This window comes from Tachypleus tridentatus, chromosome 6 (assembly GCF_004210375.1).
Source record: "Tachypleus tridentatus isolate NWPU-2018 chromosome 6, ASM421037v1, whole genome shotgun sequence".
Taxonomy (NCBI): domain Eukaryota; kingdom Metazoa; phylum Arthropoda; class Merostomata; order Xiphosura; family Limulidae; genus Tachypleus; species Tachypleus tridentatus.
In genome coordinates, this window is record NC_134830.1 from 128,464,436 (window position 1) to 128,481,466 (window position 17,031).

A 17,031-nucleotide genomic window follows, 5' to 3' on the forward strand; every position below is an offset into this window, starting at 1 on the left:
AAGTTAAATTCTGGAGAAAGAGGTCATGATTTCTTTATATTTATAGAAATGTCTCATAATAAACTTCAGTTTGCATTCAACAAAATTAAAAAGAATAATATTCAATGTACAGTTGAACATAATTAGAAGGACAACAAGATATCTTATCTTCAAATACAGAAATAAAAAAATCTTAAACTCTCAGAGTTTATTATTAAAGGTCAAAATTACTCTAATATGCAGATATATTAAAAATGCAAGTACAGCTTAGGGCTTTGTTCCTCCAACTCCCTCATCAAAGCTCTGCCACCAGACAAAGATCTTGATTTTTCTGTTTCATTGTTCACAATTTTCTGGAAAGCTTTTACTAAATGTTTACAGTTCTGTAATTCATATTAATATATGTAGACCTTCTAGTATCTTATTAACATTATTTTAAAATATATTTTAATAAGAGGTGGAAAATATTTAAATTTAAGATGTACAATGTGAAAAACAAATTAATATTACTTAATTATTCGTGTGATGTTATATTGCAATAAAACTGATCATAATGTTTACTAAATCTGTCTTTGCTGTTGTTTTTAATTTCCAGTAACAAGAATATAACAAAATCTTAATTGCACAGTTAAATGTTGGTGATAAAATTCTTCACCCATAAGCAAAGTTGATCATAGCCACCTTACCTAATGAATGTTACACTAACCATCGACTCATAAATAACATTTTACCAGCGTAATGCATTATATCTCATACTCATGTCCAATATTATGAAAACATTGCATCTGATTTAGTTAAATATTTGGCACACAGGACAAGTAATACCAATAATCCTTTAATCATACATGTACATCAGATACCTTACACAGCCCAACATATTGATCACCAAAAATACTTTGTCTCAATATATCTTCTTACATATCTAGTTTTATACCAATTCTACTAGGTGAGAAATCTCATTCAAACACCACCAAAAGTTATAATTTTCATATATTGAAAATGTATTTCCAATAGATGCTCTCCTCTCATCATAAGATATTACTTATTCCCATTTGTTGTTGCCCTCTATATGGAAACTTTTTATTATACATACCACAAGCATTCTGCAACCTTCTGTTGGAATCAATGACTCCAACACATCTTTCATGCAAGTCATCATGAGTTAGTCTCCACCAGTAGGAGCACAGTACATTCACATGATGCATGCGATTCTTTATATATACAATAAGCACCTCTACTAAACTTTCACTTTTCACTTGGCAGTGCTTGCACTCAGAAATCTTTGTTGTGTTTTTTCTTTTTTTATTAGTGTTTTAGACTGATTTAGTTTGAAGTTTAGCAGATGATGGAAGCTACAGAAATGAGTGGGAAGAAGGGTGGGAAATGTGAGAAGAGGGAAGTATCTATCTAGAAAACACTTTCAGTAGAGAAAAATTATAACTTCGAATACGATACTTCCCTTTTATCACAAGACTAGCTGGAATCCCACATTGATTAGTAAAAGAGGCCAGTGTGAGGGAAGAACAGCTGTATTCCCAGAATGCATCTGAAAGATACCCCTGTAGATGAGAAAGATCTAAACATCAAAGAGGGGAACTGCATCACTTTTGATCCAGGTATACTCTTTGCCCATTCATGTAATGTTTAAGAAATCAGGGCAAATATAAAAGGAGCACATGTAAGTGGGAGAGAATGCAGCTTTAAAGTAATCCTAAATGGAGAAAATATATTAATTCAAACATACAATACAAAAAGTGGGCAAATGAAGATGCATCATATGGAGTAGAGTGGCTTGGGCATGGAAGACCATACTCTGTAAGTCAAGCGCATCCAAAACATCTCCACAGGGTATTTTCATCTATGTGAGAGTAGGATGAGAATCATACTATCTTAACATCTAACTCAAGAATAAGGAAAGCTATTGATTCAAGAACTTAATATCCAGTATCCAAAGAAAGTCTATCACATGTTATCAACTACCATGACCAAGAAATAGGTCGGAACCATCCAAATAACATCCACATAATAAGAGAACGAGAGAAAATCAAGTATAGAATGGGAACAATCACAAATATCCTTGCTGTGACCCACAAGACATAAGAAGAAATTGAGAGAAGAAGATAATTCAAAACATGTGTGAGGGCTTACACTGATTGGTTCACTTTAAATATATCCAAAACCAGCCGGCACAGTACCGACACATATGTTAGGATAGGGTGAGGGCTTCCAATCGAAGGTATGAACTGCATTTTAACATTTCACTTTTTTGTCCAGTGACTCACAGATCAGAGGATATTATATTATTTAAATTGAAAGAATACCACTGCCCTACCTTTGAAATTAATGTTTATAGCCATCTTATGCAGAACCAATTCAGCAGAGTGCATTCAGTGATCTGAAGATAGGAGAGCTGAAAATGTGTTTGAGAGCCTGAAGGAATGTTGACCCAGAACTGTGCAATGGCTGATCACAAAAAAAAATTTTCAAAAACAGACCATACTGATTTATTTAATAGAGGTATAGCAGGGATAAGTAGCCTTTCCCTTCTGCTTTACCCATGAAGTCCATGGGTGGTGCAATCCTGAATGATCCAGTTTATGATGCAAATATCAGGAGGTTATATGCCTACAAGCAATCTTGTGAAGCATACAGTGTGGATTTAGTACTAAAGAATATCTGGTCAGACACCACTTGCATGGAGCAGAATCCATGTACTGAAGGGACAAAGAATGGGGTCCTGAAAAACAAACAAACAAAAAAGTTAACAAAGACTTACCAATTGTTAGAGTTGCACCAAAGTCTGAGGTACAGCCACAGGTGGAAACAGAGAACCCAAGGTAGCTGAAACCCATGTATGATGCAAATAATGAGAGATGAATGTTTTAGGATTGGTCCACATGCCAATTTTAGGGTTTCCTCGAAAGATCAATGAAAATGAAAAGCAAGGGAAAAAGCAAGATGTTAGATTTGATAAGAGGTAACATATAACAAAGTACAGTGGTAAGGGGACAAGGAAAAATAATACAATTGGGTCAAACAATGAACTCAGTTGGTGAGAGTAAAAAGGAAGAGATCTATGGATGAAAAGGGTTGCTGAGAGGTATATATAGATGGAAACCACAGAAGGAAGCCATGTAGGCAATACAACAACAAAGGGCTCACAAGACATAAACATCTATCTAGACCTGGATGTGGATTGAGAAGAGAAATAGAGGGAAGAAAACTAAGCAAAAATAATGGGTTACCCTCATGAGCTACCAAGGTTTTGCAAAGGAAGGAACAATCTGGATGAAGAGGATAGTTAAGGTGGTAAAGTGTGCATGTAATGTTGATGTCAAACAAATCAGACCTCTGACAATCACAAGCGAATAGGAGAAGAAAATATGTCTTAAAGGACAGGTAAAACAAAGAACATGAGGAAATATGTTCAAATGGAGGTAAAGAAAGGAAATTGAGGAACACATTAATATCCCAATCTGGAAGAACAGGTTGTTGAGAAAAAACGAAGTAACATGGTATGGATGAATGATAGAAAAAAACCCTGCAATTACAGAAAAGAGAAAAGGCATGGGATAAGACTGTCCAATTATCTAAAACAGAGGAGACCAAACACCCCTGGTCAAAGAGCCATGTAAGAAACTTGGAGACACCAGCAACAGTAGGACAATCAGCAGAAAATCCCTGAGCTAGGGTCTACATAAAAAAAAAAAATCCTTCCACTTTTGCTGATACACTTCCTTGGAGAAAGGAAAGATGAACTGAGCTGAATGAGAAGTTACACGGCAGGAGAAACTGGACCTCTTCACTAGGCATAAAGATGGAGGACATGAAGTGTGGAATGCAGAACTGGTGACTAGGGTTGATGAAGGAGATCAGATAGCAAGGGAAGTGGAACAGGAAGAAGTAATTGCAGTTGGAGTAAATAAAGAAACCCTGGTTAAGCAGGCCAGTAGGGAGTGATTATAAAGACCCAGCAAAGAGTGGCACAAATGAGAGAACTACTGGATAAAACAATCAGATAGGAGGAAAATATACAGGAATTTGTGAGGGCAATTCTGGCTGAATGTATCTATATTCAAAGCCTTAAAATGAAGTACTGGAGATTAAAAGAAGGATAACTGATGATTGATGGTAGTGGTGAATGCATGTATTGCAAAGGATAGAAGGCTGGGGGTCTGATGTGGTAAGTGTTGAAAAAGACACCTAAATGCACAAGATATTTGGTAGGAGGCAGAAAGGGCTTCTCTAAGTTGATCAACTAGCCTACTTAAGCAGCTTTAAGAAGGCATCTGACGAGTATGACTGACCAACTCCTGTCATCCATGTGAAAGTGGAAACACAGCCCCAGAGCATGAAGACAAAAAACAAAAGCTTTCACCACTCAACAAAAAACATAAGAAGCTAAAGCCAGTTAGAAGTGCAGGGCATGAAATTGGTACACCATCCTTTGTTGGACAAACCTAAGAACAAGATTCTTACAAAATGGGAATATACAGATAAGCATTGTACTCATCCACCTTGGTCATACATAGACCAAGAGAAAATAGACTCACACCAAAGAGTGAGGTAAGACTCTATAGTGAAATGTGGGAGGTAAACAAAATGTTTGAAATGGTACAGATCAATGAGAAATTTCCAGTCCCTGGTCTTTTTGGGAACCACAAAGAGACAAGAGTAAAAACTCTGGTGAATGACATGGGTCAGTTTTGATAGCTTCTTGGCTGAGGAGGTCCTGTTCTGTCTCTGACAGACACTGGCAAGTTATAAGATCTTGAAGAGAAGTGAAGAAAACAGGTACCTAGGACAAGGAATTTTGAGTCCCTCTGACAAAACTAGAAAAACTCAAAATATTAGTGGTGAAAGAATGTTACCTATGAGTGAAGATCACAAGTCGAGCTCCCACCAGGGCTGAACCTGGATGGTAGTCACCAAAACTGTTGGTGGCATATTGTATGTTGTTGAAAAAATGATGAACCATGGCACAATGAGAAGGAGGGACAGGTAAGGGCTAAAGAGGAGAAGGAAGGAAAACCAGAATTAGTGCTACATTTAGCTCTGAGTGAGATGAGTGAAATATCAGACATGAAAGGGTGGACTGTTGCTACACAGATGAGACCCAAGACTCTAAGGACTCTGGGACCAAATCAAAGATGAAACATATTAAAAATGAAGCCTTATACAAATCCAGGAGATAAGGATCAGGTAGGATGGTTTGATATTCAGACAGGAAATGGATTGTGGAAAGATCCCACAAGAAAAGAGTCATGAGGGTAAGATACAAGCAGGAACAATGGGCATTGGTGAGACTAATGGAAAATTTGGGGCCTGCATCCAATAAGTGTAAAACCAAACTCAACAGTTGCTGATAGATATGGGAAGTCAGCCCTATGATATGCAAGGTAATATAGTGATCCAAATCCCACAAGGGATGAGGCATATTAACATCATCACACAACAGAGGCAAATTGTTCAGCACAAACACAAATGTCAGAAGATGGGGAGAAAATCAAATATAGGATTGGGAAGTATAATCATGCAGTAATGAAGGATGGGGTTAAAAAATTGGACCAGCAGATGAAACATCACATACTTAAAGTCTGAAAAACCACGGAAAGCTGAACAGAATCTCCAAGAGAGGTATGGGAAGGCACGAGAAGAAATCAGGTGGTCACAGTCCTTGACAGCTTAGCCATGTTATGTATATTTGGGAAGAATTGTGACAATGTCTGGAGATAAAGGTTGACCTTTTTATTATTATTAAATTGAAACCACTTCAACAAAGTAAATCTAAAGTGCTAGTCATGACAAAAAACAGACATCTAAGTACAAGCACTACCAAGGAAGAAGTGATAGGTATGTAGAGGAGCATAGAAGGAGTCACATGCATCATATGAGTGTACTATATACCATGCTCTTACTGACAGATTTGTTTGTTTTTGAATTTTGCACAAAGCTGTGTGAAGGCTAGTTCAGCAGTGTAAGGCTAGAGGAAAAGCAGCTAGTTATCACCACCCATGACCAATTCTTGACTCACTTTTTTACCAACAAAGAGTGGGATTGATAGTCACATTATAACACCCCACATGGCTGAAAGGGACAATATATTTGGTGTGACTGGGATTCAAACCTACAACCCTCAGATCACAACATAAACTTCCTAACCACCTAGCCATGCTAAGCCTCCTACTGAGGTCCTACTGATGGAGAAGTGATGCATGATGTTGTGCATGGAATAATTTAATCCCAGTAAGGGTGTTTGTGAGGCTTGTGGCATGTGTTATGAATAGTTGGCACAGAGAGGACAACAACAAACAGGAATTGAATAGCTAATTTTGTCAAGGGAGGGAAACACCATCTCAGAAACAAAATTTTATTAGAGTATAAAAAGGTTTTACTAACATATCACATTGGAGTTAATACTTATATTTTAGCATGGCTTATATGTACATACATACTCAAAATATAAAATATCAAACAGAATGAATGCTTCACAATTAAAAAAATGTAATTTCATTATGCTCACCCATCCAAATTTATAATGAAGAGTACAGAGGGTAGATGATTAAAAATTACCATCAAATATTGAAAACACAAGGGATGTTGGAAATACTAAAATTGTATAAAAACTTGTGATCCCTTAAAAATTATTTTGTTCCTATTCTTCCCTATTTCTCAGTCTTCTATTCTATCTTAGTTTATTTAAAAGTGGAAATGCTAAACTACTTTTGTTACCAAATAATTCTGAGAATATAAGAGAAACATTATTAGTACATCAGAAGCCTTTGGCTCTTGTGTTTGGAATATTACTTCACATTTTAGTCATAATTGTAGATATGATACAAGATGTGAAGTATTTTAGTAATACAAGGTATTTTTAACTGATTTTAACACACAAATTTGCCATTATATTACAGCATTATCAATTACACAGCTGAAAATAATGAAGTTAATTTTTACTTAATTTTTATGGTTGGATTATGATGTACTTCCAGTGATTCAGTATTTCCTAGATGTATAGAGATCTTGTAGAAACATGGTCTTTGTTTCTGGAAAAGTGATTTCTTTAATGTATAAGTATACTTCTATCATATCCACATTAAAAGTTCCTGGTGTTACACTCTCCAGATACATTCATTATATTGCTTTTTAGTCCTTATCATGAGTCACTTTATTTATATTTCTTAGCAACCAGTTTTCATTAACTCCATGAGACATCCCACAGCACCAAAATAACCCTGTGGGGATAAGACAAACCTTATAAATAACTAGCACATAAAAAAAAACAAATGTAAGAATAGTGCAAAAATAATAAAACATGAACTTGATTTTACAACAAATCAGTGAAAATCGTATACTGTCATTCCTTGGGAATAAACTTTGCTGGTTCAAACATTTTTGCAAACAAGAGTGAAATATGAAAAAAAATTGAGATGAAATCTTTACTGCACTGCAATGTGTTACACATACTATAAGACATAAAATAATGCTATTTTCTTCCATGTTGCTTTTCTTTCCCATCACATGCTTAAATTCATAATTTCAACAACCATCTCTGGACATTTTATACTATCTATACACTAATCAACAATTATTATGAATATTCAAATACTTAAAATAAATATTACATAAAACATACAATAGTCATTATTGTAATAGTAATATAATAAAAAAAATATTTAAATCGTTAATATTTTTACACATATCAGTGGTATTACAACTGAAACAGTTTATGAAATTATAACTGAGAAAGAAAAAAAATGAAGGAAAATAACTTTTTTATATTTTAATACACATTTATCATCACATTTTATTTTGAAATTTAATGAGTAAAAGTACAATCTTGAACAATAGGTGTCAAAAATAGATCTCACTAGCTGTTAAACTTTAAATAAAAAAAGTCCCTTCTTATACAATATGAGAAATCTTCAATCAACAGCAAAAGAGTACTGCTATTTTAAATGGTGGATTTACCTCTATGTACATATGTACGAACATTTTAACAACTTCTATTTTATTTATTTTGTGATAATTTATGTATGTGATTTTAACTACATTTACTCTTTACATGTACATATTTATTAGGCTTGAATTTAAAGTCATTTTTGTTTACAACTTTAAATGAACATTATCTTCACCATGGTTATATTGTTATTAATGCTGTTTTAATGGGTGAGAGCTTTCACACGATGTGACTGATTCATTACAACTGTTCTTCAAAATTTTTTTGATACCCATTAGTCTCCAGAGTCTTTTATAGTATGTACTAGTCTTTCCACTGTATTTTTTTAAAGATACAGTTTGAATAACTAAATGCTGTTTCAATTTTATAAATTTGTAAGCTCTCAAAGTTGACTCAAAGGAAAATATTAAGCTAAGTGACAGAATTTAATTTTAATTTGACTCTCTGAATCTATTGCAGGAAGATATGTCACAACTGAAACAATGTGGGCTGTTTCTGTGGCTAATTTACTCTTCAAATAGAAAATACAATTTTTAAAATAATAATTCTATGAAAATAAAAAGAAATTCAATTTCTATTTGGACGTGTGAAATGAAACAATAAGCAATATTAGTAAAAAGCATTTTACTGCTTTGCTTTTGAAACATAAACACTTTGTATTGCAGTGTCAATGATTTATGTACAGACACAAGAAATAAGCGTAAAGTTATTTTATCAAAACCACACAAAAGTTCTAATTATGTCACAGTAAGTCTTGGTTTTATCACCTCAGAACATTTTAATAATACAGTAAAAATAAGAGAAAAGAATGACTATGAGATAAGCATTCACTTCTCTTGATATTAAAATCATTAAAGTATCAAATATAAGACCAAAGTTCTGATTTTCTTATATCATAATAGCCTACAAATATTTCAAACATGTAAGTTTGCTTTATTATTTTATTTTCAAGAAACATCACTTTTATTGTTTGTTTTTCTTGGGGGGGGGCATGTTTAACTGACTTAAACAAGACTGTAATTTAAAAACAGCTGGTATGTGTATTAAAACTTTAATTAAAATAATGCACAATGTACGCAGTCAGTGCAAGGCAAATGCCTGTAACCAATAACAGTGGCACAGCTTCACTAATAGCTCATCTAAAAGCCTCAAAGCTGTGCTCCTCCATAACGGGAATAAGTGTCCGTCTCTTCCCTTGGCTCATTTGGTGCACCTCAAAGTGGAATACAACAGCATCAAGACCTTGCTTGAAGCCTTGAAGTATGATAAGTATGGCTGGGAGATTGTTGGAGACTTCAAAATGGTGGAATTCCTGATAGGTCTCGAGGAGATTTTACCAAGTTTTCCTGTTATCTTTGCCTTTGTGACAGCAGGGATACCACAGTGCACTACAACAGGAAGCACTGGCCACAACAGAATGAGTTCTCTGTGAGGAGGCACAATGTCAAGTGTGAACCACTAGTGGACTTCCAGGTGTTGTTCCCTCCATTGCACATAAAATTGGGTCTTATAAAACAATTTGTCACAGCTGTTAATAAGGAGTCTGCAGCCTTCAAGTACCTTTGAGACTTCCCTAAGCTGTTTGAGGCAAAGGTCAAAGCTGGTGTCTTCATTAAACCACAAATAAAGAAGATCCTGGAGTGCACAGAATTCCACAAGAAGCCCAGTAGAAAGGAAAAACAAAGCTTGGGGTAGCTTTCATGCAGTGGTTTTGGGCTTCTTGGGTAATCACAAGGCTGAAAATTACATGGAACTGGTTGAGGCTCTGGTGAAGAACTACAGCAAAATGGGCTACAGAATGTCCCTGAAAGTCCATATCCTTGATGATCATCTTCATAAATTCAAGGAGACCATGGGAGAATACTTAGAGGAGCAAGACAAGTGCTTCCACAAAGATATACTGGACTTTGAATGCTGCTACCAAAGAGTGTATGACGAAAACATGATTGGAGACTACATTTGGGGGTTGATACGTGAAAGTGATTTACATTACAGTCACAAATCTCAGAAAACTACTCACTTCTAAATTTGTATAACTTTTGAAATATGTGTAAATCTTGATTCATACTTTGTTTTATTCAGACCTTATGTTAATGAAAATGTGCAAATTTGCCAGTTTTTACACAGAAAATAGGTTAATTTCTAAATTTCATTATCCAGGTCATAAAAGCAAAAATTGCCATTTTCTGTACTTTTATGATATAAGCAATTAAGAAATAACACATACTACCCAGGAACAAAATTTGTGTTACATATGTTATGAAAGAAAATACCCACATTTTAAGTTTTAAGCCAACAATATGATGATAAATTTTTCTTTCTTCTAATAAGGGGGCAAGAGATTTTGCCACAAATACAACCAACCTGTGACTTACATCACTCAATTTGTATGTTTTTATAAACTTGAATGTAATATACAATCCAATACATTTTGTACCTGTTCCACTGTCAAAATATTTTTCTGCTGTAGAAACTATAAACATAAAAATTCTTACCTCATGTTCTAAAAAGAGAGCTTTTAGTGTACCTTTTGACCAAAAGTCCATTGCATAGGCCAAGAGTTTCATAGAAATAGGATTTACCCGAAGGAAATTTCCTACAAACACCACCTTTACTATACCCTGCAAATATGAACAGATATAATAAAAACAGTACTAGACTAATTACACATTTCATAAAGGGGTACCTCATATTGCATTGAGCCACCTATATATTAGTAAAACAGGATGAAATATATGTAGTGTTTTGATACGTCATTAACAATAGACTCCAAAACAATAGGAAACCTTGCCCATTCTTTCAATTTGTTCTTGTCTACAGTTACTAAAAAAAAAAAAAAAAACCAATGCAACATAGTGACAAATGGTGAAACCAAATGATAGTGGGTTTCATATTTATATTTTTTATAATAATGAAATATTGTACTATTGGAATAAAAAATGTCCGGAAAATACAAAAACTGTTAAATCAACTGAAATCCTAAACAATTTCTAAACTGAAATTAACTAACTTCACAAATAAAACCTAATTACTTGAATAAGAATAGTAAGTTGTACAGCCTAACAATACTAGGATTTAGTAAACCTTTGATGAGGTTATTTGACCTATTTAGTAACTGTCGAAAGGAATTAACTGTCTTCACTAAACATCAGGTAAAAATTAAGTATATTTTATATATGACATTTTTCTCCAAATGGCTCACAGCAACAGAGTGTACAAAGCACACAACAATAGCAAGCTGCACTATTCACATAAAAAACAATAACTTGTATCAAGTGTAATTACAATATGCCTCTTGCCCATCTCTTCATCTAGTGTATGGTTACTTAATGTTTTATCAGTTTTAAGTATTCAAATGGTTTTTCTGATTACCTTGTTTTTCTTGATTTATTTATTTAACTCAAACAAAGAACTCAATACATTCAGGTTAATTAGGTATAAACAGCTTCCACACACAAGTTCGTTATTCATTATTTATTTTATTTAACCTTCTAGGTTAAAAAGTACATGTTACAGCCTTTTTAAAGCTACATTAAAAATTTAATTAATCTATATTATTAAAGTACAAAACTAAACATGGAGTCAAAATTAATTCTTAATTTCTTAATTTTGAAGGGAAATATTTGAAGAAATCAATCAAACTCTCCTTGTCATGATATCCATTTCTACAGTTTAGTGTCAATTTCACATTTTAACACTGATATTACTGAGGCAAAATTTAATTTCTATACCCTATAATCTTCTTTGTTTACAGATATATAAGCTAGAAAATCATACCTATTTTTTACATTCACCTGTCACATTCTCTTTAAGAAATTACCAATTATTCTTTCTGACATTTTATATCATTCATAATCAACAGAAACAAAGTTTAAACCTATCAAATGATATATTATGTCACAGTGTTTCTTGTACAGAGTATTGTCTGTTTCATCTTCAGTTTGAAATTTTCTCTTGAGATGTTCAGACTAGGAAGCTAAGAACTATTTTAAGCTTCTCATGCCACAGTTAGAAAATAGTTAAAATATAATCGTTATAGAACATTGTTTGTTTTGTACATGTTTTTATTCTCTGTTCTTAGGTGCATTATTTAAGTGAACAAAAATTATTTGTTATAGTATCATCAGTTTAAAAACGTAGGCTTCAATTTCATCACCAAGTGAAGGGCAGATATATTTTCCTTTTGTAATTTGCAATCACACTAGAAAAAAAAGTAATTCAGATTTATTTTCTAATTTTTTTATGGAGATTACAAGGTCAGTCAAATCAACTGAGATCATATACAGTTAGGGTAAAGAAAACAACAATTGGAATATAAAGTTCAAGTAAAGAAAAGCATCCAATATTTCTTTAGCAGATTTTAGAAGTTACAGATAGAAATTTTAAACTTTTCAGATGAAGAGAAGCATTATTAATCTAATCATAAAAATCACTTTGCATTTGGAGCTGTCAACATTCTGACTCCATATATTCACAATAACCCTTTGTAAAAATATTTAATTAAAAATCTGATTTCTTGTGTATAAAAGACTTCTAACAATTACTGAAAGTTTACCATATTCCATGAAGATACACAAAACATTAAGTTAAAGTATGGAGACTTTGTTAGTTACTTTTGGATTATTAGGTCAGTATAATTCACTGATCCTGAAGAGAAAGAGGCAATGTGTGCAGTTTTGTTTTTTTATCAATTTGTTTGTTTCCCAATTTTCATGTAGAGCTTATACAAAGGACTATCTGTGAATAACTTTGAACTGATAGGACTAAAAAGAGAGAGCTTGTCAAAGTACCCATAGCAAACTCTTTAGCTAATTACTCTTGTCTGACCAAGTAGTGGGATTTGACTGTCACTTCTACAAGATCAAACATAAAGTGTATTTTTGCAATAATGGACCACGAACCACAAATCCATGAATGCCATCTCAACTGAGCATGTTAATTGCTAAACCATACAAAAAAAATGATAAAGACTAACTATAAGAGTTATTTTATCCATAAAAATTAGCTCTATCTTTACCATTAAGTTTGATAATGATTTTATTACCTAAAATAGTATTTATGTTTACAGAAAATGGTACATTTTCCCTCTCAACAGTAAGTTTAACAACAAAAATTCTTTTTTAAAATTAGTTTAATTTACTTTCTAATTTTTTATTCAACAATAACAACAAAAAACAACAACAATTGGCTTGTTTCTGTTTTCTCATACAGCAGATTACTGAAATTTATTACTGAAAATAATATTTTTAGTAACAATATTTATATATTTTTTTATCTTCTGGTACTAAGTATAAAATTTGGTAGTTATAATTTAGAATACTACTCTTTACTTCTTCAAATAAAATTTCCTTCTTAGCTTTTTTATCTTCAATCACTGATTGATATTTTTATCCTATTTCTGCTGCACCAGCTTTATACATTAATATTTTCTGTATTAGAACTACTAGAACTTTTCTGTAATACTAGTAATCCCATTTTATTCTAGGTAGTACAACAAATAAATTCCTCATTTATGAAATATACAACAGCAGTATAACAGCAAACAAAAACTTAACTGTTTTAACTGGAATGAAGTTTACAACAAAAATACTCAATTTCATTCTTTACAAACCTTGTACACAACATGTTTATTTTAGTTTTGATAGTACTGTGAATACAACAACAATAGATTTAAGTTAAGACTATGAACAATATTCATATTAATAATAATATTAATAATTAGTAATGAATGACAAGGAAAAACATCATTTTAAAATTTTAATGCTTGAATAAAATCCTTCAACAGAAGAAGATATCTATTTAACCACTTCTGCTGTTAGTGACTTGTGAAGCTGTAGAGCTTTGCTTAAAATATACAAACTTCATTTTTAATGAAATTTTCTGCAACTAAATCTGGTAAAATTCATAACTGTTGTCCCCTGCTAGTGCAGCAGTAAGTCTAGATTTACAAAGCTAAAATCAGGGATTTGATTCCCCTCGGTGGTCTCAACAGATAGCCCCATGCAGCTTTGCTATAAGAAAACACTCATAAGTGTTTGTGATTGTGGTAAATATTTATACACAAGAATAAGAAAGAGACCCCAAGATGTTTCCCAGTTTTGTTCAGTATGAGAAAAATATGTGAATAATATGTTTGTCATGACCAAAAATGCCAACCAACAAGCTTTTCTATCACATCTTAATAACCAAAATTTTACCATTACATTAAAAAGTCAAAATGAAAAATTGCCTTTCCTTAATCTTCTTATAATCTGGAATAGAGATAGTATTTTAACTATCAAAGATTATGAAAAATCATTTCAAACTGGCAACTATGCTATTTAAATTTTAACTTGCATCACCCAGCATCTGTCACAGTTTGTTTGATTAAATATTGAAACTTCAATTTTGTTGTCAACTGACATGTTCAAACTATCTCAATTGTGAGGCTAATATGGAAGAAATAAGAGCATGTAACACAGAAATTTTCATGCAGATGTTTAAAGTAAACGTATATAGATTGTTTACCAGTAACTTCAGTCAAATTTCAAGAATTGGCCTTAGTGGGGAGAACTGCAAAAAATTCTCATGTTCAAGATAAGCCATGCTTACCTTTGAAATAAAAATAGTGCTACTAAGCTATAGTTTTAACTTAAACAGTATGTTGTTAACCAATGGAAAGAGCAGACTTTTTATTTTAATGTCTCAAGATTAACAGGAACTGTAGTCAGTAAACTACTTATGTATATATTTCCAATTCTTAATTGTAAACATTTAATTGGACTGTACATTAATAACAATGGTTAGTTAGTGATAAGGAAGAGAAAATGGTAAATAAAATATAAATATTTACCATAACAAGCTTTTGATATTCATTTGAAAGATTCTAAAACTTATGTACGTGAAAAGTGAAAACTGTAAAATAATTAATATTTTTTAAGCTAACTTGAAAACCACCTTGCAAGTAAACTATTCAAAGTCCAAGTGCAAATAACTACATTAAATAACAATGTTTTATCAGAAATATTAGAAGAAAACCAAAATTAAACATATAAATTTTTTAAAACAACATACATTTAGGAAATTTCTTGTCAAATTTCAAATAATTTCATCCACTACTTTTATTTTTGGAAAGAAATATGACAACAGCAACATTATCTACATGTAATGTGTTTAGTCAGGTCTAAAAATACTCAAAAATTGTGACAGATCTTATAGGGTTAAGAGAGTATATTAGCATTTCAAAAAAAACTTAAACTTAACAAACCAGGGATTAGCCTTGTAAGACAGAGATAGAGCTAAGTAGGAGATCATAGTATCATATATCAAGTTCTATAATACTACTTGTCTCAAGATGTGTCACCAGTGTAACTACTGGTTAATCACATTGAAACATTAGAGAACCTGTAACCTAAAAATATTACTTGACCAACCAACAGAGAAAACTACTGTTTATTTATTTACATTAGGTGCAGCTATTTCTCCACAACAAGACGTATTTCAAGCAATAACAGCTTAAGAACCTTCTTGACCACATGTTAAGTGAATAGTTAACAAATTTCAAACAATCTTATATTAACAAAAAAAGATGGAAAATGTCTGCATACCAGAATAAAACTTTCTCATTCTTTTTTTATACAACTGTCTGTATCTGAAAAAACTGTAATTTTCTTTGATGAAAATGAATTGTACAATCACCAAAATGTTTGGAACAGACTTTTCTTGTCATTCATTACTGAAATTAGATGCAAGTATTTCTCCCAGTGGTATTACTACATAATCTGTTAAAGTCCTTATTTATTACTGTATGTAGTTCTTTGTGTTCTAGAGTACAAATACGAACAGTTTTAAAGATTAATGCAGTTAATAAAACTATCTATCTCGATATAGTTATGTCACAAATATGCAACACATCAAGATTTCTTAATCTTTTACAGTGTATGTTTGTATAAAAGTAAAACTTAGAAGATGAAAATAAAAAATGCTAAATTTACAGAAACACTCTTTGATAAGAATGAAGCTGACAATCATAATTTAAAATGAGTTAGTTTAGTTATGGAATTTGTTTGTTTGTCATATTTTTGAAAAAGAAGTTAATGTAAAATTATAAGGATAAAATAAGCTACCATCATACATCTGATTACCAGTAATATATTGATGTACAGTAAAACAACAAGTTTAAGCTATTTATTTCCCATCATTATAAGTAAGATTAAGCCATTACTGTGTATAAGAAATAACGCAAATAGAAACAGGAAACAATTAAGATACTGTAACACAGTTGGTATTAAAGTGATTAATACTGTCATATTAAAAAACAATTTTTTTTCAAAATATATTTTCAATTTCTAACATCTGCATTTATTGGAATTACTTGCAGCAACATACCTCATTTACAGCACACATCCTAGCTATGGAGCCTATATTATTAGTAATAGTCACCAACGTGGCACGAGCTAGGTCTTCTTTACTGGCTGCACTCACTCTATCTTTACTAATCATATTTCCAAAGCTAACGAGAAGAAAACTTACAATATCACAACTGGTACTCAAGAAACAAAGAAAAGTATTTTTAACTTTACTTACAACAAACATTAACTTATCTGAAAACATATAAAAAACAAACAAAAACACAGTATTTTATATATTTCACATCACCTTTACATTTATGTGCACTTTATGTCAAAAATAAGAATGAAGCCATTTTTAACCAGTTATGTTTTTTATATATTTTTTCAGATTTCAGTATATTAAATGTTATTGATGAGTCACTAAATATTTACTATTAGAAATCTGAAAAAAATGTCTAAAAAATAATGTCTGGCTTTGACATTTCTGCATTTCTCTGTTACTTTACAACAAATACATATTTGTGGAGAAAGTAAGACAGGAAGACACATGTGGGAATTTCAGTTATATTTATTCATGACTGAACTTCATGTGTTTCTGTGCCATCAACTTTTCAGTAGCAAGTGTTTTATCATCTATCTGATTTTAAAATGGTGTTGTAAGCTTTATATTATACAATGCTTAAATTTAAATGTCTGCTAGAGAGCAGCACATGATGTTATAATCTGAAATATTATTGTAGTGATTAAAAGGCAAGTTTGGTA

At 32.0% G+C, this 17,031-nt stretch overlaps 1 protein-coding gene across 7 annotated transcripts in view; it reads right to left on the minus strand.

Annotated features, from left to right (window-relative positions):
- Positions 1-801: 801 nt before the first annotated feature.
- LOC143253633 (pantothenate kinase 1-like) overlaps positions 802-17,031 on the minus strand; it is an 85,194-nt gene continuing 68,964 nt past the window's right edge. For 5 of the 7 annotated variants that reach the window (XM_076507796.1, XM_076507794.1, XM_076507792.1 and 2 more), the window contains 3 exons: positions 16,307-16,430; positions 10,435-10,560; positions 802-7,214 (listed from right to left, as the gene is read on the minus strand). In XM_076507796.1, the coding sequence (XP_076363911.1) occupies positions 7,161-7,214; positions 10,435-10,560; positions 16,307-16,430 (304 nt within the window). In that variant the 3' untranslated portion in view covers positions 802-7,160. Of the gene's footprint in view, positions 7,215-10,434; positions 10,561-11,405; positions 12,141-16,306; positions 16,431-17,031 lie in introns of those variants that run through there. The other 2 variants (XM_076507797.1, XM_076507798.1) reach the window with 1 other exon arrangement.